The sequence below is a fragment of the Eurypyga helias genome, unplaced genomic scaffold, assembly GCF_000690775.1.
Source record: "Eurypyga helias isolate BGI_N326 unplaced genomic scaffold, ASM69077v1 scaffold8352, whole genome shotgun sequence".
Lineage (NCBI taxonomy): Eukaryota > Metazoa > Chordata > Aves > Eurypygiformes > Eurypygidae > Eurypyga > Eurypyga helias.
In genome coordinates this window covers 58422-84475 of record NW_010236612.1, presented here as the reverse complement: position 1 = coordinate 84475, position 26054 = coordinate 58422, and the positions used below count along the sequence as shown (strand labels likewise).

The 26054-nt window shown below is 42.3% G+C and overlaps 1 protein-coding gene across 1 annotated transcript in view; it reads left to right on the top strand.

Moving 5' to 3' along the window:
* Positions 1-869: 869 nt before the first annotated feature.
* SMOC1 (SPARC related modular calcium binding 1) overlaps positions 870-26054 on the top strand; it is a gene marked incomplete at both ends in the record, with an annotated part of 79042 nt that continues 53857 nt past the window's right edge. The window contains 4 exons of the mRNA XM_010147155.1: positions 870-1041; positions 8902-9014; positions 18801-18900; positions 21087-21134. Of these exons, the coding sequence (XP_010145457.1) occupies positions 870-1041; positions 8902-9014; positions 18801-18900; positions 21087-21134 (433 nt within the window). The remainder of the gene's footprint in view (positions 1042-8901; positions 9015-18800; positions 18901-21086; positions 21135-26054) is intronic.

Genomic DNA, 26054 nt, shown 5'->3' with positions numbered 1-26054 from the left:
CATCTCCAAAAGATGAGGCAGAAGTCAAGCTGTCTTCAGAGAGGAAAACAGCAGTGATGGTTATATGGAGGATGTCATCTGGGCAAGGAATTGGGAGACTGAGTTTGCTCACTTTAAGAGACTGACAAGAAAGGAGTGCCACTTTTATATAAAACAGGCTGCGTCTAAACTGAATGCTTGGGAGAAGGGGTATTCAGAAAGATGACAAATTCAAACTTCTGAAATGAAATAGCTCTTCACATAGTGTGCAATTAGATTGTGGGATGTATGGAATGCAATTGCCAGCCGGGCAGGACGTCATTGGGAAGGAACAAAATGTGGCTTTGGGAGTGTTCAGGTATGCTGTTGCAGGTGGTATCCACAGATGACATAAGTAATGCTTTAAAAAGCAAATAACTGGTGATGGAAAGCTAGCCACATCCACGGTTCGACTGCCAAAGCCAATCTTGATAGGTTATTTCAGTTCCTCTGCGATAAGTTTCTTACACCTCTGAATAAAATTGTCTTGTACCAGATATTGTTTGCAGTGAGGCACTGGGCAAGCTGGGCCGTTGTGACTCAGTATTGCCCTTCCTGTGTGGGTTGTGTTTGGCTGTGCACATCTTATGTTTTCGGAGGTGAGGCGGAGTGAGTAATATTTCCGTTCTATTAAAGAAAATGGAATGGCAAAGACCCTCTTTTTTTTTTTAAAGATGTATGTGTTTCATTTCAAGTTCCCTTCAGGCAAACTCAGCTTTGGTAGGCAGCTTAAACTGCATTATAGACCGTATTGCTGTTGTAATAAAACCAAAATACACTGTGCTCCGTTTTGGGAAACCAAACCAATATCTCTTTTTTCCCTACCTCCTTTTTCTTTCCACTTCCTTCAGTTTTTAATAAGCGACCGTGACAGAGACCCTCAGTGTAACCTGCATTGCTCCAGGTCCCAGTCCAAACCCCTCTGTGCCTCTGATGGCAGAACGTACGAGTCCATGTGCGACTACCAGAGAGCCAAGTGTCGGGAATCAAGCCTGAGCGTGACACACCGTGGCCGGTGCAAAGGTAGGTGGATCTCAAGTGCCTTTGAGGGGAGGAATGGGAGTCCTACCTCATAAGAAACTGGATTCTTAAACCCTTGAGTTCAGTTACTGTGCTCTGTGAGTAATCTGATTGGAATTGTGCCTTCCCTTCATGTGAGCCTGGGTATCTGAGTCTAGGTTTAGGTGACAGGGGTAAGAACTGACAGAGTTGTCCATGTAAGAAGGCAAAGGAGCCAGACATCGCTGAAGAAGGGCTGAAATATGTCTATGTAGAGAAGGAGCTGGCCCCATGGAAATGCAAAATCGAATCCTTAAAGAGAGCTTCCTTGCTACCTGTGCCAGTGAGGGATTGAGATACCTTTTGAATGTGGAGTGGGGAAGAACGTGCAGGGCACATTAGATGTCTAGTCCTTTTTACTAGGTACAGTCTTTCTGTGCTGAGCTAATTAAGACAGGATGCATGCAAGGCTTTACATGGCCTCTCTTTTGCCTCTTTACTGTTATATCTACTTAAGTGAAAATATTGTTTCTCTCTCAATTCAGCTCTTCAGCATAGTCTGAAGATGCAACTTTTTAAACAAATATTATTGTTTTGTTACACAAGTAGTTTGCTTCTTCAGTGGAGAGAAAAATCAGATTGAGTGCATTTTCTGAGAGCACAATTGACTCAGAAGGCAGATGGCACAGAGTTTTAGCAATTGGTTAAGGTGACAGGAGAAACTAATTAAAAATTCCTGTGGAAGGATAACCAGGCATATGTTTAAGTCTGAGTTTTGTTTATGAAGGCTTTTAACTATTATAAAAATGTGTCTTTGTTGGAATTACTTGTTCTAAAAGGGAAATCCCTTTCCAATGTATTGACAAGCTTTATAGTTTAGGTGAATTATGAGCGTGACCTCAAATATTGCTCTTTCCCCCCAGTGAGAAAATGTTTTTAAAAAGCTTACTTGTTCCTTTTTTCTTCCTCACCACTTCTGGGTTGCTTTATGGGAGCTTCTCTCCTATAGCACAGAAAGACCTTTCAATCCTGCTGCTTTCTGAGTACTGGAAGCCCAGCAGCTTTCTTCCCAGGGCCCAAGAAGCAGTTAAACTGTCCTTGAAATGATGCTTTTTTGAGTATCTCAATAAGAAGCCATAGGATGGGAGTCCTGCTCTTGCTTTCATCCCTTGAGCAGAGTGGCTCCGTGGCTGATACTGACTGAACAGTGCCAGTTTATATGGCACTTAAAACTTCTTCTGAGCCCCAGAGAAGTAACTAAAGACTTTTTGGTCTTAAGCACAGGTAAAGTATACTCTTCTGTCTTCTCTTTCTAACACAACTGAAATGTTTAGCTGAAACTACTTGTGTTATCTTTTCCTTTTTCCTCTTACCCTGTGGTACTATACCTGGTAACCTGGGAGTGTCTGACACCTACAAGTCTTCTAACCCACTAGTGCTCCCACAAATCCCTGGGAAGTAGGAATATTCTTTTGACCGTCACAATCAAATTTAACCTTGCCGGTGGTTTTCATGTGTTACCTTATTGAAAGGCATTTAGTTTTTCTAGTTACATTAGCAGTGTGACCACTAGTTGTGCATGATGATTACTGTGCTTGGCAAATACAGGCAGTTTGTGCCCAACTACGGGCAGTTAGCCAGGTCTGTGTCTTGTACTTGCACAAAGCAAGGTATCACCAGCAGTGATTGAGCACCTTCTACAGCTGCAGTAGGGCACCAGGTTTACCATGAACAACAGCTTCATTCCTTCTGCATGACAGAGATGCTCTACAGGGTAACTTCTGTGGAACTAGAAGGGATCCCATGGACCATCGAGCCTAGTCACATGCAATTGTGATAAATACCATATCCAAGATATCCTTATGAAATGAGCAATTTTAACTTGTGCTTCCTTCTCTGAGGTGGAGGGGGAAAACCCAGGTAACTAAAATAAGGAAAAGAGGAAGTATATGGTGGACAGCAAGGCATAGCTCTGCACCCCAGATTACCATAGGTTTCCAGTTTCATATGCTGATAACTTGAACTGTGCTTGTATTGAGGCAAGCAGAATGGTTTCCATAGTGAGAACAGAACCTTTTTGATTCAGCTTAGCTCTCTGCTCTCTCTCAAGAAGCTAAGGACCTTTAAAGCTGAAATCTTGCCAGCCCTTTGGGAACTATAATTCTTACTCAGTTCTTGCTCCTTGTTAGCTTCCTCACGTGCTTTTTCAACGAAATTCCTTCAATGAACTCCTGCCGAACCCTTGCTCACACATCGCAAAGGGTTAAAAGTCAGGTGTAGCTTACAATGATCAAACTATGGCATCCATGACAAATGGAGCCTCACTGAGATTCCAGCGAATAGTTCCAGATGGTGTAGCTGTGTGTAAAATACACAGCACAGCAAAGCACTTGTACCTGGACCTTTTGTCAGCAGGCATCTTAAGATCTGATGTCAAATAAGAGTTCTGCCTCAAAACCCTTTCAGGGATGAAGGACAAATACTTACTGTGTCTTGGCAAGCTGTCAGAGTTATGCAGTGATTGTAAGGGTACATTGGGTATCTGTGACTTGAAGCACCTTTAAGTTCTGTGTTAACTAGTTGGTTTCTAGGAACTTGTTTGGCCTATTAAATTAAAGAGGTGTGCAAGTGTTCTAAAAACATCCCATTAGATTTATAATGGTTGGTTTTGAAAGTCTGCTGGTATAGAGCTTGTTCTTAAATCACAAGTCACTACGTAGAATGAACCTATTGAACTTACTGGTGGAAACTGTAACAGGGTTCTTCAGCCCATCTCCTGGGACAGCTAAACAAACACGGCTAATGTGCTGGAAAAGAAGGTCTCATGACTAGTGGTGGGTTGTCTGAGACTTTCTTCTCTACCTACTGTTCTTGTTGAACAGATGTTTTGAAATCACACTTTCTTTAGCCCCCTTGCTAGATCCATGTGTGTTTTTCTTTGAACCTTCTTATTTCTAGTCAAGGGAGAATAAAGTGCGTTCCTCCTTGGCAGCAGTTAGTCAAGAAAATCTGAAATGATGCTTTCAATCACTCTGCAAATTTAGACATGTTTTCAGGTATGTTCCAAACAAGTTAGGGAACTTTGGAGTAGAAATGGTATGTGGGTATCAAAGAAGGAGCAAAGCATGTAAGTGTGAAAGGAAAGAAGCTGTAGATTCCAGGTATAGGACTTCTCAGGAATGAAGTGAGAGACAATGGGGAGAGTGGAGAATGATTGATGTTGGGACAGAGGGGTGTGTTTTTTGTAGCTTGCTCAGGCTCCATTTTTGCCTCTTAGGCAGACACAGATCAGATTGTTGGCTGGAGTAAATGGATATGGTTCTGCTGACTTCAGTGTAGCTGGACTACTTCATGCCTGGCGGGGACCTGGCCTGTATGTGAGACAGTTACCTAATGGAACTAGAAATAGTTCAAAAGCTGCTTGGATGAATATTTGCCCTTTGAGCTATTGATAAAAACAAAGTAAAATTAAAAGGCTAGATTTTTTGTGGTTGCATCATATAGATTTGTTGCTTGTCATGTGGATGCCTGGAAATGTTTTACTTTACTAGGATAGCTTGGGTCTTTATACCATGGCATTGTGTGGTGTCAGAACTGCCTCTGCCTGTTGAAGACAGGATGCTGGAATTCTTGGGGCCTGTTCAGGAGTGCACTGTGAATATTATGAGGGACATGGTGGTCTCATTTGAATAAACTCTTCATGGATAAGATCAACCATGGTAACTAGCCAACATCATTGCAAAATCCAAAATTATGTGCACCTGCATTCTTCAGATTAGGTCACAGATGTCAAACATAATTTGTAGTTCACAATCCCTTTATTGTTGGCTACCAATTTGAGAATGAATTTTCTTTAAAAAGCGGCTTTCTGAGCTGCAGTAAATCTGTCCTAAGTCTGAAGATATTTAAAGTCAAATTACTAAACATCTTTGATTTTTAAAAGTTATCCTGTTTTGATTTTTTTTTCACCTTATGTAAGGGAGGGAACAAAGTCCTATTTAGTCTTTCTGGACTGTGAAACAGGAATGCATTAATACCATTATATGTCATAAGCTTAGTGTTAGAAACTCCAGAGGACATTTCTAAGAAGAGGGAAGAAAAAGTGCTGAAACACTGAAGTAAACAATCAAAATGCAGAATAGGGTATATGAACCTACATTATAACATCAGGCTTTAGTAAAACTTGTATCTTATCTGGGGTGAGCTATTTGGCAGCTCCTTTTTAACACTTGGCACTTATGTAATATTTTACATTTTCTAATTAAAGCAGAAATAGCAAGGTGAAGTCATCCCACTGAAATCACATGTTGATGCAAACATTATAAAAATACCAGCCTGTGGAGTGAGGACGAAAAGGATTGACAGTCCTTTTAAAAACAAACTGGTAAATGTTGATATTCAAGGCACTGTTTTTACTGGAACTGAGCTGTGAAACAGCAGACAAAGATAGTGGTAAGCATACACCTCTCCAGCCAGTGTGGTACATAGGTGGTTGTTCCAAGTCAAGGCTGTAAAAGGACTGGCACGACTGTCATGGTTTAGCCTTATCTAGCAATTAAGTACCACACAGTTGCTCACTTACCTCCCCTTCCCCCCCCCATTGCAGGAGGAGAGTCAGAGGAAAAGACAAGGAAAGCTCATAAAGTTGAGATAAATAGTTCTTATCACTGTAATTTTATATTATTACTAACAATACTACTACTGAGTAATTAAACCAATAGAAAATAGAACATATGATGCAGTAGCTCACCATGCACTGACTGACCCTTCCAACCCAAACGATTCTATGATTCTATATGACACACAGCCAGGTCCTAAAAGCTAACCAGAGCTAATGACCCAGCTATCAAGCTAGCCCCCAAAGCCAAGCCTTAACAAGCTAAGCCTTCCTGCTGCCCCCAGACCACTTCCCACCTCCCATACTGTTCATTCACCCAGCCTGACCACTTGAGCCTGATGTAGCATGGAATGAAACGCTCCTCAGCTGCTCTGGGCCAGCCGACAGCACTGTGAAGAAAAGGATCTTGTTTCTGCCTGAAACTAGCACAATAACCTTTGGAAGTCAGTGAGGGAGGATGGGAGAAGTAATCAGGGCTGAGTGTTCATGAACAGGAGAAAATTTGTCTGTCTTTTCTGCTATTCAGCAGCTATTTGTGAAGAGACGATCACTTGAGCCAAGGGGTTGAGTTGCAAAAGAGGATGCTGCGACAATGATGAGCTCTTAACTGCTCCGGTGTGCTACACTGTGCAGTCTACTGGGTGGTAGTAGGGAGTTCCATCTGTAAAAGCCAGTTAAAATTGCCAGGAGGGACACAGTCACCTTAGCAGTTACAGGTTTACATTACTTTCCCCTGATATTAAGGGCTCGATTGTGTGTGGGTTTTTTCTGCTCATTACACAAATTGGACCAAGATCTGAGTTAGTCTTCCTTCTGCCTGGGCTCCTAATGCGTTTGTACTGCAGGGGATACCACAACGTGTTTGTTCCGACCTGCTGTGTGGCGAAGCGTCTAGTTCCAGTCATGTAGTCAAGAGTGCCAGCACTAAAGTAGATGCTTTGTGGAAATGCTTTACGCTTCTGTTTTATGTTCAGGAGAGGAACCAGATATGCCTGTCTGCAGTCCTGTATCCTCAGATAAAGAGGCTAGAAAACACACTCAGCTTGTGAATCTGTGCTTTGATTGTCATGTGAGAAATTCACAACTCTTTATTTTTTCCTTACACGTGTGGATCTGATTTTTTTTTTTTGCTATTTGTCTCCTGTGAAGCAGAACTAGAAGGTGTTTTTAGTCAGACAGCTAGCTCTAAAACAGAAGGTGCAGTCACACCGTCTGGTTTTGTAATAATGTCCTGTGTCATGCCAAGCAAGATTAGACTATTAAGCTTGAACAGGAGATCTGCAGGTGATATAGCTAGGTGTTCATGTTAACAGCACTGCCAGAGCTTCCTTTCCAGCTGAAAGAATGAGCGTGTGCTGGAAGGGTCAGTACTGCTGTCAGGACCAGCCTCCAGTGGAGGTGTGCAAACAAGGTCTGATCATCTGGTGGTTTTGGCAGATGGGGAGGGGAAAAGGAAATTCCAGCTTAGAGAATATATCATGGCTAATTAGACAAAATACTGCTGTTCTAAAATCAGTGTAAACTTTATTGAATAAACCTTACTCAAAGTTGTTACAGAATGAAAATCTTGCTCTTTATACAAGCTCGTAGTAGGTCCAACTGAGATCAAAGTTCCGTGTGCTATGGGTGTTTGTGAACACCCCACAAAAAAATTAGACTGAAGATAAGAGTGACGTAGGCCAGAAGGGACACAAGGTCACAGGGAGGTGGGGTGACTGACTTGTAGTCACTGAGTAGGTCAGTGACAGGGTTGATCTAGGCTTTCTTGCTTTGTAACTCAGTGCCTAAACTGTAAGCATCTATGCTGAATGCTATTACTATGAATAATGACTCTTTTCCAAAGAGAAGCATTTGATTTCCATTATTCCAGACTTGTGAAATTCTTCTTGAGGAGTAATGTGAGATGTTTGAAGTGAAGCTGTGCTGGCAAAAGGGAAGCTTAGTCTCGAGTCATCAGTTGTGTAAATAAAGTACTCAGCTTGAGGGCTTTGGTCTATGTCTTTATCAAAACTATTTGCAGCACTGTCACTGGTTTCTGCATCTCAGTATGCTTAGATGGAAACAGCTTCTATTGCCATTCAATGTGAATTCTGTTGATCTGAGAACCCAGACTGGCTTTCTACCTCAGTTCTAGTATTAGTGAATCTGTTGTTGAAGTTCATGGGATATATGAAGCAGAATATGGGATCTTAAGGGATCCAGTGGGATTTTTTTTTTTTAACCGATATGATTTCTGTGCCTGGTAGAACAGAGGTTCAACCCTGATCACACTGTGGTGCTGCTGAAAGATTCTGATGATCAGATCTTGTAGTTTCTCCACTGAAAATCTTTCAGCCAGTGGATTCAGGGGAAAAAAGAAGGTACTAGTCCCTGTTTCAGTCCCATGGAAACAGATGTTGCTGTTTTTTCTTCTTTATGGACTGAATAGAAGTACTACTAGACATTTTAAATGTAAATACTGAGTCAATCTGTATCTCTGCAGGGCAGAACTCTCCTTTTTGACCCATCAGTCATCACTGTTAGGCTTATCTGGGTCTAAGCTCTAACACTGAGCTGGACCTGGAAGGATTAAGGTCATGTTGCCTGCTGCCATCTGAAATAAGTGCAGAGCTTTATCTTTACAGCTTCAAGTTGACTTGCAGAGCAGTGTGTTTTCTTGGTAGCAAAGTAACTGATATGAGGCAGTATAATGCACACCTGGCTGCAAGCTCTGGGACCAGAGGTAGAAGCTGGCTTTCAGGAAAGCACAGGTAATGGCATATCTATTTTATCTGAAAACACAAAGGTGGAAGTTCGGATGAGTGGCTGGTTAGTTCAGCATCTTACTGAGAGTGTTCCTCAGTTGGAGAAGCTTTGCTGACTTCTGGGCCTAAACTACTTGGCTTATGCTCAGCTGTCCTGTTTCAGGCTGGCTGTTTAATATTACACAAACACAACTCCTTCCACAAAGGCCTTTTACTGTGTAGATGTTGTGCTCCAGCACTTGCTGGAAGAAGCTTCCAGAGCCCTTGGATGACTGTACTATTGCCTAGGGAATTAGGCAACTGGTCATTAACTGCATTGTAGTTTGATTGTCTGTGTTCATATTTTTCTTTGAGGTGTGAGTACTAACTCCCTAGCTGCCTCATTAATGTGCAGGTAATGATCCCTGATGCCTTATATATGTTTGTTTGGGTTTTCCCCCCCTGCAGCTGCGTGGCGCATCTGGTAGCTTTTGAAGAGGCCAAATGGTGTTTGCAATCTGACTTTTGCTTTTATCTTTGTAGATGCTGGCCAAAGCAAGTGTCGATTAGAGAGAGCTCAAGCACTGGAACAGGCAAAGAAGCCACAGGAAGCAGTCTTCATCCCAGAATGCAATGAGGATGGATCATTCACGCAGGTAAGGCTTCCTTCAGGCACGGTCCCAATGGCTGCCAGAGGCTCACTGTTAAGGCATATGAGCCAAGTGGTAACAGCAGCATGGGTGCACACTGTGTTACTCAGGTGAAAGTATTGAAAGCTGGGGACTTGTTTAATCAACTAGAAGCTTTGATTTGGTCACCATACCTTAAGCCACATGCATATGTGATGGCATCCACCTCCAATGTGGCACAGCAACAAATGGCATCAACCTCCAAGCATAGCACATACAAAGGCAAGTTGCAGGGGAGGTTAATTTTTCCCTGAAGATGAGACGAAGAGAGCTGTGCCTTATGCAGAACAGGGTGCACCAGGCTGCTTTTGCTGTTACCTGTGCTTCATCTATCCTAGCAAGAAGTAGTCTGTTGATCCTCTTCCCTCTGCAGGATACTTGTTAGTGACAGACTCCTGTTTCCACTTCTGTGCCCTGTTGTGGATTGGGTGTATGGCAGAGGTGATGAGACTGCTTTGTTTGGATTTTTGGTTCTCCGCTGTTCACTGACTGGAACTAAATGATGTGCTAGGATTGTGGACAGTCTGATAATGCTGTTTCTCTTGAGAAGCAATTATCTCAGGCAGGGGTAGCAGGAGGAGGCTTATGGTTTGTTGGCCTTTATCTGTGAATTGTCAATCCTGGTCACTAAGTGTCCTTCAGAATTCCAGAGAAGTTGAAGTAGTTACAACAAAAAATCCCTCATGAAGGAGGTTTTGGGAGGAAGAGTAGTTTTCTGAGGCATGGTAGCATTGGTTCTGCTATCACTAGTATATTGAGTAGTGTCCCAGTGCGAACTGAACTGGCTGTTAAAAATGCCTCATATGCAGTCCCCAAACAGGTAGGAAGAGTATGCTGTTTGGCCAGTTTGGCATGCATCTCCAGCCAAAATCCTGCAACCCTGATGACCTATACTTTGAGAACATAGGTAAATCACAGGACTTTTTGCCTTAGCTTCCCTATATCTACTGCTGCTCTAGAGATCTTGTGCCTCAAATTTTAGGATTCATTAGGTATTGTTTGCAAAGCCTTTTGAAGGGGAAAAAAAAAATCCAAAATATAATCAATATTGGCTTCAGAAAGATGAGACAGGCAAAAAGCTTTGGGGTTGGTTCAAACACTTTGTGATGCCTGGGGGAAGAGGAGAGGAAAGATGCTTTTGTGATAACCCACCAAAAATTTTTATTCCCCTCTTCAGCCTTACCCTCCCATTATCTGGTGTGTGGGAGTGTTTTTTTGCTTTGGTGTTTTTTTGATGGTGAAGTGGGAAGAGTTTTATCCATCCTGCCAACTTTGCATACTTCTTTGGAGCAGCATCATTTGTGTGGACCATCTTGGGAAGGTTGGGGGTAAGAGAAGGTGGCTGCAGCTTCTTGCAGTCTGACTACACTCTCAATTGTTGAGATGTAATTTTGTGTAGAGCTGCTCAGGTTATGTTGGCACTGGAGAGGAATACTTACACAACCTAGCACAGTGGGCCAACTGAGCATTCCATGTTAAAGTTTATGTTCAAGTAAAGGGGGAGGGAAAGCTGACTTTGCAATGTCTGTCAGATTCTGGAGAGTGGACTTGAGAGCGCAGTTGATAAAGCTTTGTTTCAGACATGATTATTTGGAAGGTTGGTACTAGTGTCTGGATTGCAGAGCAGTTGCTGGGCCTCTTTTATTTCTGCAGCATGAAACTGCTTACCAAAGCTGTGTGTTTTGAGCTGGCAGCCAAGTGATATTTCACATTGTTCCTCTGTTCAGTCCTATCTGTGAACACTAAAATGCTTTTGTTTTACCTGGCATGGTGAAGGAAACTTCTGATCCCTTTCTAGCTGGAATTAACTGGAATTCATATAATTCCTCGAATAGTAAAAATACTCCATGTTCCACATACCTCAGGAACCAGCTTGATCATTTATATTGCAGCATTTAAGGTCACTGTCCCTGCATAAGATGTGAGTGAAAAATAATGTCTGAGGAAGCTAACTGGTTTCAACCTGCATTTGAGGCAAATATTTCCTTTAGCTTCTGGTCCAAATGAATTAAACTTTGATTTTTAAAAGGATGTATAAAAATTAGTATTTTGGTGAATGGTCCAAACTGGTTTTGCTTCCAGCAACTCAGGAACAGATCTCATCTGGTGGAGGCAGTTTGGATACTGCATTTGTTGTGCAGAGAATTGGCCACCCCAGCTTCTCCTCTGCTGGGAAGCTGTGTAGGCCAGTTCTTGAAGTTCCTGAGGCCTTGCTGAAGTCAGCTCTGAACTATTATTGGTTTATTCTGGTTCAGTACCCAGAGTTACTCCATCCAAATTCCAAAATTTCAGTTGGGAAGTCCAGACCTGGAGCACCATCTCTCAATGCAGTTTCTAGGAGAAATATCCACCATGTTCTTCAACCTTGAATCTGCATCCCAACAACAATCTAAGCAGATGCATATGCTTCAGGGTACACCTTGTACGTGGAGTTGGCTAGGGAATTTTTTCCAACAACTTCCCTCTTCTATGTAACTGTTACTGGAGGAATATTTAGGGTAGAAGAAAAATTCTGATTGGGGGGGAAACAAAGATGCACGCATAGATTTAGAATATCAGAAGTCTTAATTGTAACACTAAAGATGTAGATTACTTGCTTTCAGGTCTTGAGCTGAGCCTCTCTTGTGGGCCTGAACACCTACTGTGTATGCATCTATGTTATCATCATTGCCATCAGACTTCAAAGATCTGGGGTTTTGTCTAATTAATTGTTGGAAATTCTTGAAAGTTTTGCAGTAGTGAAAAACATGAACAGTGCAGGTTTGGGAGCTGCGTTTGGTAGTGGTAACTATATGTTCACAGAACCTGCTTGGTCTTAACCAGGTTGAACTGTTGCTCTTGTGGTTTATCACCCTGCTGGTTAGAAACCAAATTGCAATCACTCTGGGTAAACACTGAAAGCAGTGCTAAGTGAGGCTCTTCCTCTGAAAGCAGCTGCAGTGCCCTTTCCAGCTCCTGGAATTGCATGCAATAGAAAACTGAATTTGGGGCTGGATCCACTGCAAATTGGATGGGGCTGGAGAGTGGGGAATTGAACATTGCTGTGTTGGTGTTCTGTGACCAGCAGTGTGTGCTGCATGGGAAGTGGCCGTGTAAAGACCATGCTCACCTTATCTCCTTCTGCTTCCCTGAAGGGCAACTGGCTCAGAACCCAACAGTTCGATGTGGTAACAAGGGTGAAAGGGAGGAGGGCCTGAAGGCAAAGACCTTGGTTTAGCTTGCATTTAAACCCTGCATTAAAGAGACGTACTGTACCCCCCTGCCCCCCCCATGGCAGAAGGGTTGGAACTAGATGATCTTCAAAGTCCCTTAGGACCCAAACCATTCTATGATCTTTTAAACACCTGTATAATCTGTCTTTTATTAATTGTAAAATCTAGACTGATGTGTTGCCACAGATTCTGTTGCTTGGATGGCCAGTTTTCCTAGGCATGGCTAGTTATAATGGGTTTTGTGTACTGCATGAAGATGTGCACGGAAACAGTTATGAAAACCAGTGAGTTGACAGGTGCCTGCTCAATGTATGCTGCTTCCCTTAGTCTGGGACATGTGTATGTGAAGATCTCATCAAACCCCTTTCTAGATCTGCTTACACATCTAAAAATATGGCGTGAAAGAGATAGTGGCATTGCAGGCATGATGGGATGGCTGTAAATGGGAGCAGACCTGATGAATTGCTCCCAAATTGCTATTTCTTTGTATTTCAGTTTGTGTGGAATATTACTCTGGAATTATTGTGTGGAATAAAACTCTCTGCACTGAGCCCACAGTAATATAAGCACGCAGATAAAATATGAGTAACTCATGACAAAAGAATGTTTATTTGATATGAGTAATTTGATTAATTGTATAAAACTGAGGTCACTTACTCTTGTGCAGAATTGGACATGACTAAAACCAGTTTCTGTTCCCAAGACTTGCTCTCTCTCCATTTTGCTGTTATGCTGTATTTTGCATAAATGCCATTCCCTTTCCATGCTGCACTTAACCTGCTGTGATCTGTTCTTCATAAACAACAGGCTCTATTGGGTAATCTGCACACTTTTCTTTTGCTGCCTAGTGCCGTTGGGCTTGTTGCCATGGGCTGAGAGAGACTTGCATTCTTCATAGTTTTCCCCCCAAGCTTTTTTTTTTTTTTTAGAAAAGGTTGCTGAGGTTTTAAACGGGATCTGTTTCAGACAGACGAATATGAACGTGAATGTTAACCATGCTTTGGGGGTGTAGTCCTGGGGGGCTCTTTGTGGTGTGTCTTGCTGTTTGACGCCACCTTTCACTGTATAGCTGTGGTTTCTTTTCCTTGGAAGTCTGCACACAAGTGGCTGAGCACAAGTCTCCTTGGAGAGCTTCTTTGAGTTTAGGGCTCTCCAAACTGCAGCTGCAGTTACGATACAGCGCTGAGATTGGTCTTAAAGCACAGGCATCAGTCAAACCTGCTGTGCTAAGATGGGATCAGTGAGTGGGCTGACTTTCAGAGCTGTTTTCTGTTATGAGATAGCTTCCAGAGTACTCCTATGTCTGCTAATATAAGTCTGTTTGGAAAGAGGGATCTCTACTACGGCCCATAGCAACACTTTCATTCTGTGCTCTGCTAATGTGTGTACAAAGCACTGTATTTTTCTAAATCCCACAAATGCACCCCTTTCTAAAGACATGAGGAACCCTCTAAGCCTTCAGTGTGACTTCATGATCCCGGTCTGTTCCTCTGCGTTGGCTAGTGTAGCATGATGCTGGGCAGAATTACAAACTCCTTTCTTAATGCAGCATGGTGCTGCAGGGCACTGTGTAGGCAGCATCCAGGGAATGCAGGACATGTCTATTATTCCATTATTCAGTGCTTATACTCCAGCAATGCTAAGCTCTCAAGGACTTAACCTGTCCTTTCACAGGGAAAGAACAGTCTTGCTACAGAAACTCCTTATAAAGAATCTGGGCTTTAATTAGTAGATGATTCTGACTTTTTTTATTAAAACATCCCTTGCATACAAGACTGTAGCTGGACCTGTCTGAATACTGCTCTGAAGATTTGTCTACTTATGCACTTCCTTTTTTCCTGCAGTTCTTGTTTCTCACTTGTATATTGAGCCAAAGATAACCTATAGATGGTAAGGAGGGTAGCAACTTTGATTATATATGGCATTTCTTTAAAGTACCAGTTGAGAGCGAAAGAACAGGTTCTTAAAGTAGGAGTGGCCATCCTTAAGGAAAATGACAATGTAAGACCATTCTTAACTTTAAAGGGTCACATTCTGTCTCAGAGGCAGAGAGTGTCTTGGGAATCCCTCTCCTAAGCTAACAATATGTGTAGCAGAGCGTCTGTTGGGAATGCCCTTGACCATGGATAAGATTCTTTTGCCACAAATCAATTCTTTCCCTGGTTATATGAATAGTGAAAATCCTGTGGAGCAAGCATTTCTTGAATGGTGCATGGACTTGAGGGAGGTGGCTGCTGCATAAAGCCCTGGTGGGAGTATTTGTCTATACAACATCATTTGGGAAGAATTAAATGTGAGCAGGGAACAGAAAGTGATTTTAAGGGGTTCCAGTCCCAAAGAAGCTCAAAGTTAAGATGTAGACTGATTCATAGCTCCCTAAAATTGTCTGTAAAGGCGAGGCAAGCTTCTGACAATAGTCAGCAGGGTCTTAATCAAGCAGAAAGTATGACAAGATCCAGGGTCTAAGCAGTACAGCAAGACATGTAATTCAGAACAGAGGCATCACCACTTAGAGTTAGGATAAATAGCCATCAGGCCACTGTGCTGATTGTGTGCCCCTATGTTGGGTTCAGAGCACTTTCTACATGAGCCTTAGTGGCTGGAACACAGGAAAGACTTGATTAAAGGATTGCAGTGTGACACTGCAGCTCCTGCTCTCTGGGTCAGACCAGATGACCTATAGGCTTGGAACAATTTATTTAGCTGTTTTTACAGTGTTTAAAAGGAACACCTGGCTGCAGCCAGGGTTTGGAGCCTTGCCTCATGCACAGAGCGTGGGCAGAAGCTCTGCCTGCCATCACCCTCGCAGTGCCACTCTCTCCTTCATATATGTGATTGCAACTTCTCTCCCATTTCCAGTTTATCTTCTGGAAACAACCCCTTGATCCTTCTTTGTCCAATGGCTGTAAAGGGTTGTTGCTGTTTTCTTGCTAAGGAGCTTTGGATTGCTTTGGAATCTGATTCTGGCATTGCCAGTGAGATACCAAAGAAACCTGGACATTGTCTCTTTTTCCCTTGGGAAAAGAAGAGACAGAGTTGTCTGCCAGTGACTACACTTTAAATGTTTTCATATTGTAGTGAGCTTGATATAGAGCAGGTGTCTGTTCATGGGCCTGGTGGCTAGTATGTTAGCTGCTGTTTGAATTCACACATCTTCATGGCAGGGGCAAATAGAGGAGCTGCTGCTACACTCATACTTTGTGCAATGGTGACAGAAATTTTTGTTGGGTTTGTCCTTCATGCTTTTCATCCTTCAGTTGAAGCAAAGATAGCATATCTCTCACCCCTGAAATATAGGAACAGTGTCCTCCTGTACAATCAGGGATTTGCGTGCTTGCAGGGCTTTAAACTGTAGTTTGATCTCTGGTTTTTTTGGAAGTGTAGATGGTAATGGACAATCTGGAAGACCTCAAATGACTTGCAGGTTGTATTTCTCTCAATCCTTGTTGTTTAACTTACACCTGTCCAACAGCTGAACATTTTATGTTAATTTGAGATGTCAAAACCTGTTGTGCCTTTCCAGAAGTAATAAATGATCTGTAGTTGCTGCTCTGTTAGCAGTCAAGTATTTTGTATATAAAATTGGTCATGCATTTTCTCTGACACAGTGTTTAGCTTTAGAAGACTGAGAGCCAAAACAAGTTAAATGCTTTTTTCTAACATGTATTTTGGTAGAGCCTGAACTAACTAAATAACTGAAGATTTGATCTGTGCAGCAACAGGTGTCGCTTACATGGTTACTCTTCTGATAATAACAGAATTTAAAAATCTTGCGATAGGGGAGTAGGATTAGAATGAGGTTGAATTTCAGTAGAAGTTTTAAGTGGTAGTTAAAAACAAAACCTCAAACCTAAGATGATTAGAAAAATTTAAAGTAAAATCCTGAATTTTCAAGATTTCTTACTATAGGTGCTCTGGAATAGTTGACACTTTCCAGAGTTGTGTTTACACAGTGTTAAATGGTACTGATCTGCTATTGCCTTTACACTTTCAGTGCTGTACCAGTACTATGTAACAGATTAAAAGCATGCCATTCTTTTTCCCCTGCCTTTAAGCTACAAACTCTAGGCTGTAGACCACTTATGACACCTGAATATGCTGAGATCTGGTCACGTATCATGGTGAAAGGTAGCATCTCTCAACATGAAGATGTTGAGGAGAGCCAACTGCAGTAACTTTTTGAGGTTTCCGAAGTGTCCGTTCTTCATGTGTAGTTGTCTGACCTTTAGGATAAGGGCTGAGATTTAAGTGCTGCTATTGTGTGTAGTAGGGAAGCTCTTCTGCAGTAGAACGTGTGGTTGTGAAAATGCTGTCAACCTGAGTTAACTGTCTTTTTTTTTTAGTGGCAACAGGGGTAAGAAAGGATCATGGGCTATCAGTCCAAGGAAGGCCAGCATTCCTTAGCTTAGTTATTTACAAAATTGCTTTGCTTTTGTGGATGTGATGTACTTGGCTTGCATAAATGATTGTATATAATTGGTAACTCTCCATTGAGATAGTAGCTCTTAGAGCTCATAATGTGCTCTTAGTTAATACATCTATCCTAAATCTATGTCAATACATTTTTTGGACTTCTTGGACATGTACTTTGTTATTTTCTGAAGGCTTGGCTGAAAGGCTATCAAGTCACTAACACTTGAATCTTTTTATTTTTTTTTAAATGCTGGGTACACTGGATTATTTCTCTAATGTAACATGGATTAGTCTTGCTTTACAAATGCAAGACTCTGTCCTGGAATTTGGCTTCATCTCTGGGCAAATTTTTACAATTTTCAGATGTGAAGACTGTGTCTTTGTGCTGTTGGGAATGCAATAATGTGTGTGTGATCAACACAGATAAACACTAAACACAAACCCAAGTAGTTTCATCACACTCATTTTGAATGTGCAATTGATTATATTGAGGAATAAGCAATAATCAAGTTGCAAAACATTTCTATTTATATTCATAGTGCTTTTGAGTAATTTGCAAGCAATTTTGTGATATGTTGGGAATAAAGAGATAGTGTGCAGATAGCAGCGACAGTGACTTCAGTAACATGGGTACATGAAACTTGTTGATTTTGACTGCCAAAAGTGAATTTGCTTGAGGCAAAATGATTGATTTGCACTTGAGTAAAACCCAAGATAAACACATGGTACCATGTTCTAATTGCTCTTAGATCATGTTTTATGTGATACTCAAAGACTTTTAAAAAGACTGTTAAGTCTCTGAACAAACTCTGCTACCTTAGGGAATCGAAGCCAGCTGTCAGCAAGGGGGAATGACTGGTTTAGCTCTGAAGGATCCCTAATGAAGGGAACAGCACAAACACCCCATCATTCTTTTCTGCGCAGAGAGGACTGGAATGGGGAATTGGCTTCAGTGAACATGTTGGAAAGAGAATGGTCAGAATTCAATTTACACATAAAGGAGTTTCTGAAGTGATCTTATTTCATGACTTTTTTTAGAAATATATTGAAAGAGCCATCTCTAACTTACAGTAACGTAGGCATTTCTACACCATTTAAAGATACTGGAAGGGCTGATGTGCACACTCAGCCACAACTGAGAATGTTTGCTAGAAAGGATTTTAGAACCTGTTGGTATTGACACAGATGCCTGCATGATGATCACTTTTTGTCTCAAGGGAAGTCAAAGGCATCCCAGATTTCATCCAAATGCTGTCCACTCTGTGAAAGCTGAGGCAAAGGCTGTAATTAGATTTATTAAGCTGGATGAAACTATAGTGCCACTGAACTAATATCTGCATAGATGTTACTAAGACAAGTCTTCTAGATCGGGATTTATCTGTTCTTACTTTAGAGGTCCATATCTGAACCAGTCATTCTGGTGTCTCTGTCATGAAGGAAGGAACTGAGCAACTCTAGATCTTCCGTTTAGAAGTGGAGGTTTAGAGTTAAGCAAGATGAATCTTAATGCTGCATACCTTTTGGCTCATTAGAGCCTTCGTCAAATGTGCTTAAGCCCTTGTCAATACATGAAGAGCAAGCATGTTGGATCTTGCTCCTGCTGCCTAGGTTGACATAGTAACGAGAGCTTAAATCTATCTGGAGAACTTTTGTTAACATAACAAGTCAGTGTTGCTTTGTTCAGTAAACATGGCTGGAAAAAAATGCTCTCAAAACACCCACAGATGCTGTTCTCGAGCAGTGGCTGTGGAATTGGGTGAGGGTGGTCTTTCCACATCCCAGCTGGGATGCAGTGGGACAACTATTTAATGGTAAATAGCAAATGGGATTTAGCAGAGGTTGGAATGAGCTGAGACACAACTGCTGCATACCTAAACTGAAGTGTTCTCACTGACTACTTTTGCCTCCTGACTTGCAGCTAAAGGAATTGGAGTAGGTGAAATAACCTTTCTTTGGGGAAGGAGGTGAGGAGAGAAAGAAAAGGGATACTCTCCTGTGTGACCACCTCACTCTGAAGCATGTTTGTGTTGTGTCTGGGTTGGAACTTCCACTAAAATGCTGCATTATCATAAAAGTGGTGGGTGATAGAGTGAGAAATGAAATGCCTGCTCTTTGTTTTATCAAACAGGTGCAGTGCCATACCTACACTGGATACTGCTGGTGTGTGACACCTGATGGCAAACCTATTAGCGGCTCTTCTGTACAGAACAAAACTCCTGTATGTTCAGGTACTGTGGGAGTGGCTTCAACAAACACTGATTTGATAACTGGAGGGGGTTGGGGAGGATGTGTTCTGTTCAGAGTGCATTATCTCTTTGGGTGATTTAGCCAGTTTACCCGATTCAACACTGCAGCTGTGCTTGTTATCTCCCTGTGTGCTTGCGGACATTTGGAAGCTGCAAGGGAGCTTGGACTGTGGCATGTCCACGCTGTGGTTAGGGTACAGACACTCCTGCAGGCCTCGCAGAAAAACCACTAAGGTGCACAGACTGTGGTAGCCCAGGCAAGAGTCGCAGTGTTATGTACGCCAAAACCAGAGATTCCATAACAGATGGGATAACTTTTTACCATGAGCTGTGTTTTGAAGAAGTGGTTCTTGGCCTGCATTGAGTGGGCCGTGGAGTCATTTTGCCTGCAGAGTGACTTCAGTTCAAAGTTTGATAAGGTGGTTCTGTGACAAACCGGTAGCTGTTGACTAGTAGCCACCACATCTGGGGTCCTGCTGTTATAGTGGATTTGGGTCTTCTGGTCATGCTGCACACTCCCAGGATTGCCATGTTTGTGTCATAGGGCGGGACAGCACTGGGCTTTGCACCACAGCTCACATGAGGCAGATCCAGAGCCAGGCTGTTACTAATGGGTTTATTAAGTGGCATACTTCTGGGTGCTCAGGCTGACACCCTGTGGTTTACTAGACCCAAGCCCATCATTTTCTTTAATTGTTTCTTGGTGTGTGTGGTGGTTGTGGTTTCCTCCCCCCCCCCCCCCCCCAACTATTCAATATGTCATGAGGTTGGCCCCTCATTTTCATATGGCCCTGCAGTGTTTGGCCTTTTGATGTGAGCCTGACAGCAGTCAAATTTTATATATATATATATATTTTTTAATCCTTCTCACCTTACTCAGTGCACTCTTGGCTGTAGGGTGTTTTGTGGTAATAAGCACACATAGTGACTTGCATCAGTGTTTGAGTGGGAGAACTGTCTGGGAACCAGTGAATCAGTGTAGCTTGAGGGGGTGCTTGGTGTTTCACAGGTACATGGAAGGACAATAAAATTAATATCCTGGTTTTGTGTAAGGTGAAATACTACATTAATTTGGCTTAATCCTTAGAATTCGACTTCCTTAGACCATTCACAGTATATGGTTTTGATGGGGCATGTTTTAGTTTTGCTGATCTGTTCATTTAGACTTTAGCTGTTTATAAAATTGTTACCAGAAGTCAAGTCATGGTGTATTGTAGGGCACACAGATGTTAGGCCTACGATGACTAATATTGGGTATGTGCTTCCTACTAGTAATTCAGCAGTAGGTCTGAGAAACTGATCTGCAAGTGGAAGTGCCTGGCAATAGAGTTTACATTTGGAGTTTGTCTTGACCAGACTCTTGGGCCTGTCAGTTGTCTCCTTTGGAGCTGACTTTTGATCTATGTTTCCGGAAGGATCAGTAATCCCAGGAACTCTTTAGTAATGGTGCATGGAAGAATCAGTTTCTTGGGAATGAAGCTATTTAAAAAAAAAAAGCAAGCTTGTCAGATTTTTATATGCTTTGGTAATGGATTTGTTCAAATAGCTTGTATCAGTTCAAGTTTTAGAGGAAAACTGAAGCACTAAAGCAAACTGCAGAAACAAGTGTAGAATCATATGAAGATTGAAATTATATTAAAAAAAATGTGTTCTACTTAAGTACATGCTGGCTCGTATTCAGTGTCCCTTTTCAAACAGCTGGGGATGTTCAGGGGTTGGTTGAAATCCATTTTCTGCAAATTGTCCCCTTAATCCCTTTCCTTTAGAATACTGCCCTTTGCATTCCCTGCACACTCTCCCCACCTGGTTTTGATTTGTTCTTCCTGACATTTGCAAACAAAAAAAGTGACTCTTATTGATCTTTCCTCCTTGCCCTTGGATTTATTCCAGGTTTCTTACTAGCACATTGCTCTGTTGAGCTCTTTCAAATCACTGGATACAGCTACTAAAGATTTCTTGTTTACTCTCATCCTGATTTAACATCTTAACACATAAAACTTCCTTATACTATCCCAGCTGGTTGAAGCTACAGGTTCTCTGAATCCTAAGCTGAGCTGTTGGCAAGCAAAACAGATGCTCTGTGGGTAAACATATGACTATTAATGTGACTTTACATGTTCTGTGAGATCATGCTGCATCTGAATAGATGTCTTTTTCCTCCCATTTAGGTTCTGTAACTGATAAACCATCAAGCCAGGGTAATTCAGGAAGGAAAGGTGAGTGGAGTCCTGTGCTTCAACTTGTTTTGTCATAGCAGCTACCTAGCCAAGTCCCTTGAGATAACTCAGAACTTGGGTTTCTAACCAGCTTGGTGTACGGGAGGTTTATTTGCCTTTAGGCCTTCCCCTTCAGTAGGAGGAAAAAGATGACAGTCTGTTTGTGTACCACCCTGTGGAATAGAAAATGCTGTGCTCATCAGCTGAGCTGTAGTACATGAAAGCAGAGCTTCCTAAAGGGGTGGCTGGCATAGAATAGCCTTTGCTTGTTCACCTTGAAGTTAACTGCTAAGCGTTTCTCAGTAAAATCCATAGAGATTAGGAAGGCTATTAACATGACTAGTATACTGGGAGTCAGGGTGCCAATGTCATGATTGTGGCTTTATATGAATTGAAAGGTGGGTTTTAGAGCATAAAACCCTCTGGCCAGCTGGAGCAGCGCTGGATTAAACCCTAGCTGTGCTTAAAAACATCTCTTGTGTGTTAGGCATTGGTCTTCCTTTAGACTCCTTTCTTCAGTCCTTGCCTTTCCTGAGCAAGGAACTAGGTGTGTTGTCATTCTACGTCTCCTGTGTGTACTCGTAGCCCTTCTGTGCCCTCTGATTTGCAGTGATTGAAAGAGCCTTGGGAAGGGTGACCACTGATGTGTACTGATGTGCAGTCAAGTTTTGTCTTTAGGCCTTCAACACATCCTGGTTTTCAACCCTTCTTCCCTCTGCCCCTCAGAGTCAACTTTGTAGGTTGTCTCCTTACTACAGGAAAACAGTGTTGGTGAGGATAAAGGCGGTTTCTGGGAAGTTCCTGTTGGTACCTGAAGCAGGATTGTTACTGCTAAGTCTCTCAAACAATTATTCCTGGTGTTTCAAAACGCAGGAAGAGGCCTACCTTCATGCCAACACTTTAATTTGAAGAACATCCGCCATGCTGGGACTGTCAATCCAGTCGTGAAAACACTTAGGAGGAATTATATATATTGCTGTATTCAGGGCACTGATGCATTTCAAGCATATTTGCTCTCCAGTCTATTGATTGTGTAAAGTACCTTAGAAAAAGGTAGGGAGAAGAAAGATGCAAGGAGAATTACTTAAGACTGAATGCTGAAGCCTGCTTCTTGTTTTAGACAAGGATGTGTCTCTGTAAACCTGTAATTATGTGTTAATGTATAATTGGCACCTGAATGCATTGTTATCATTCTGTTAATGCAATCATTGCTAGTCTAGCCTGAAGTACAAGCAAATCAAGTAGCTCTTGACATCTGCATTATTTTTGAGTGGGAGTTTTTTGTAGGCTTCCTACCTGAGCAGTCCTGCTCTGTTCTAGAATTGGAAGCAGCTGACATTGCTCCTGTTTGTTATGAAATCCAAATGGGAAAAACATCTGAACTTGTTTTTCCTATTTTCCTACTTTGCTCCCTTTATTAATTCAGAGGTTGGAATATGCAAAAAAGAGAACTGTAAATGGAGTGAATTAATGTAAAATTTGTAATATAAATTGATTCTCCTTGGTGCTGCCTGTGGCATCCTCTTTCAAGAATGGCACACTTAGTTACATGGCTGCTGAAGCATCCTGTTCAGTAGCTGTCAAGAGAAGGAAAACGTTTCCCTTTGGGCTAGCATGCTTCAAGCAATTGTGTAAGTTTCCTATCCCCTCTGCTTCTGAATCTGTTCATATCTGTTGGAAGCCCCTGCACAAGCCACTCTGGCTTTTCCCCATCATGTTTGAAAAATAGTTGTGAGCAATTATTAAATGTCTTTTAAAATCAAGAAGACTTTTAGGAGCTGACATAATTTGGTTTAAAATTTGACTGACTTAGCAATATTCCTTGGCTGGTGATGCATGTCTAACCTAAAAATTATTTTGGCTTTCTTATCAGCGTTTTATTGACTGTTACTTTGTTTCAAAATTCCAGTATTGGGTCCTGTTTTAAGGAAGCTGAAACCAAGAACAGCCTGGCTTCCTTGAAGCAAGGTGGTTGCTGGAGGTCTGGCTTCTCTGAAGACTGGTGGCTAACCAGCACACATACAACCATCCATTTGATCAGAGTGTTAGACTTTTCTTGCAAAGAGCAATCTTTGTGGAGACAAAAAGGGCAGGACAAGGAGGGTGACAAGCAGGAACTGGATCAGTGATGACCCTTCTGTTGTAAAGGCACATCTTGGAAACTTCTTCAGCCTGGAGAAGAGGAGGCTCCGGGGAGACCTTATAGCACCTTCCAGTACCTGAAGGGGCCTACAAGGGTGCTGGGAGAGGACTTTTTACAAGAGCCTTTAGTGACAGGACAAGGGGTAACGGGTACAAATTGAAAACAGGGAGGTTTAGATTAGATATCAGGAAGAAATTCCTCACAGAGAGGGTGGTGAGGCACCGGAACAGGTTGCCCAGAGATGTTGTGGATGCCCCATCCCTGGCTGTCTTCAAGGCCAGGCTGGATGTGGCTTTGAGCAACCTGGTCTAGTGGAAGGTGTCCCTGCCCATGGCAGGGGGGTTGGAACTAGATGATCTTTAAGGTCCCTTCCAACCCTAACCATTCTATGATTCTATGACATCACTTTGGGCAGCTGCTGTCTGATTCGGGAGCTTTGGGACTTTTTCCACTGCACAGTAGACTCCTCTCCATCCCTGGATGAGGGTCTCTAAGAGCATTATCTGGCACAGAATAGGTGCTCTCAGGAGGAAAAGAAATAGCAAAGACTTTCAGAAGTTTTCTTTTGTCCCATTCATACAGGAATATAAAATATGGAGCTAATAAACACTGAGATGCTAGTGCCTTTCAAGTCTTCAGGTCAAAACAGTTTTTTGGATGGAGTCTGTTCTGCCTTGGAGATGGTGCAGGTGGGTAGGCTTAAGCTGTTGGGTAATGAATGAAAAGGAAGACTTTACTAACAAATTAGCTCTCCTGTGGAAGGAGACAAATTAATGTTACAATGAGAAAAGGGCTGGGTTTTGCTTATAACTTTCTCCAAATGTTTTGGCCCTTTTTCTATCCTGTTTAGCCATAACTTTTCTGGATCAACAGATAGATACGGAGTCATGAGACGATGTGCGGTAACTCGCAGGCTCTCTTGCTACTGATGAAAAAAGAATGAAATGGCTTCATGGTCACGTGGCTTGGCATGTAGTTCCAGAAGTGGCTCTGTGGAGCTTTCTGCAGAGAACAGGCAAGAGTGCTGGCAAGAAGTCCTTTTTATTTTTAAATCTCATGCTTTGGTTGCCCATGTTTACATTGCTGCTATTGCTGTATGATGCAATGCCAGTTACTCATAAAACTTGCCCTGTAAGGTAATTTAAATCAAATTAAATTGGCACCAAACTTAAAACAGTGAAATAGAATGTATTGATTTCTTCTGTATCTGAGAAGTGCTCTGTTGCTGGAAGTCGGAGCAGCTGGGACTGGGGAGGTAAAGGCATGTTTGTGTGAGGTGGAATTGGAAACCCAGGTTCTCCAGGATATGCTCAGTGTGTGGACTTAGCAGCTCAGACACTTATCACAGTTTTCTAGACTGAATTCAGCCTGAAAGGAAGAACAAGCTTCCAGGACCTTTGTCAGGGAATGCAGTTATTCTTGGGTGGGATTAGGATATCTAGAACTTGCAGGTTTCTGTTGCTGACCTTTTTTCTGGCTTGTTCCTTGTTACAATCCTTTCTTGTAAGGAATTTACTCCAGTTGCTGCTTAGTTTGAAAGGCCCGAGAGACTGGGAAGATGCTGCTGTCCCCCAGAGGGCTGGATCTCCCTCTTCTCTCCCACTGGGAGGTTGTTAATTGCCTAAGAAGCAGTGAAAGCCATCCTTGGAGCCAACATGACTGCTTTTCTTCCCTGAATAAAGAATGCAGAATGTTGCTTTCCAGCCAAAGGGAAATTGTGCCACACATTTGAAACAAAACAAGCAAACACAAAAGAACACACAACTTTATTTTTTTTTTTTATCTGAGGAGCTCAAAGCTGCAGATTTGGCATATTGTAGCCATGAGTAGTGTTGCTTGCAGTCACCAAGCAGTTTTTAAAAAGTATGCTGGTCAGGAGACAGGGGGATGGTAAAAAAAAGTAGCCATGTCATTGCTTATCTCCATAAAGTCACTTGGTCTTTCTTCTTAAAACTGGCAACTGAGTGAATTAAAAATGGGGAGATTGGAAATGAGTGAAGGGGGTAGGGGGTGGGGGAGAATCTAAGTGGGCATACTGGCTAGCTGTTGGTTGTTAACTGTTCCAGACATTGTGAGAGGTGTTGATACTATTTTAAAATCAACTGAATAAAGGAAATGGACAAGGAGACTTGGTTCTAAAAATCTGGGATTAAAAGATGCAACTACGGGGTAAATATGGGCTGGATAAACTTCAGTGTCAGTCATGAAGAATATTTGAGTGCTTTGAACTCCGTTTTTCTTTCATAAGGTCTCTTACAGTGAATCAAGTTCCAGGCCAGTTTTGACTAGCTTTGTTTCCCCGTTGTGAAAGCTGGCCATGGCATGTGCAATTCCCTGAGTCTGGGCCAGGTACCATGATATCGGAGGAATGTAAGCTCTGATGGCCCCTGTGGTGGGTTGACCCTGGCTGGAGGCCAGGTGCCTATCAAAGCTGCTCTGTTACCTGCCTCCTCAGCTGGTCGGGGGGCAGAAAACATAAGGAAAGGCTCGTGGGTTGAGATAAAGACAGAAGAGATCATTCACCGATGATGCTCATGGGCAAAACAGGCTCAGTTTGGGGAAAAATTAATTTATCACCAATGAAATCAGAGTAAAAAGAACTAAACCCAAGTCTTGAAAACATCTTCCCGCCTTCTTTGCTGCTTTTCTCTATGTTCTACCCTCCAGTGACACAGGGGGATGGGCAATGTGGGTTGTGGTCAGTCCCTCACATGCTGTCTCTGCTTCTCCGTCCTCCTCAGGGGAGGGATCCTCACCCTCTGCCTCTGCTCCAGCAC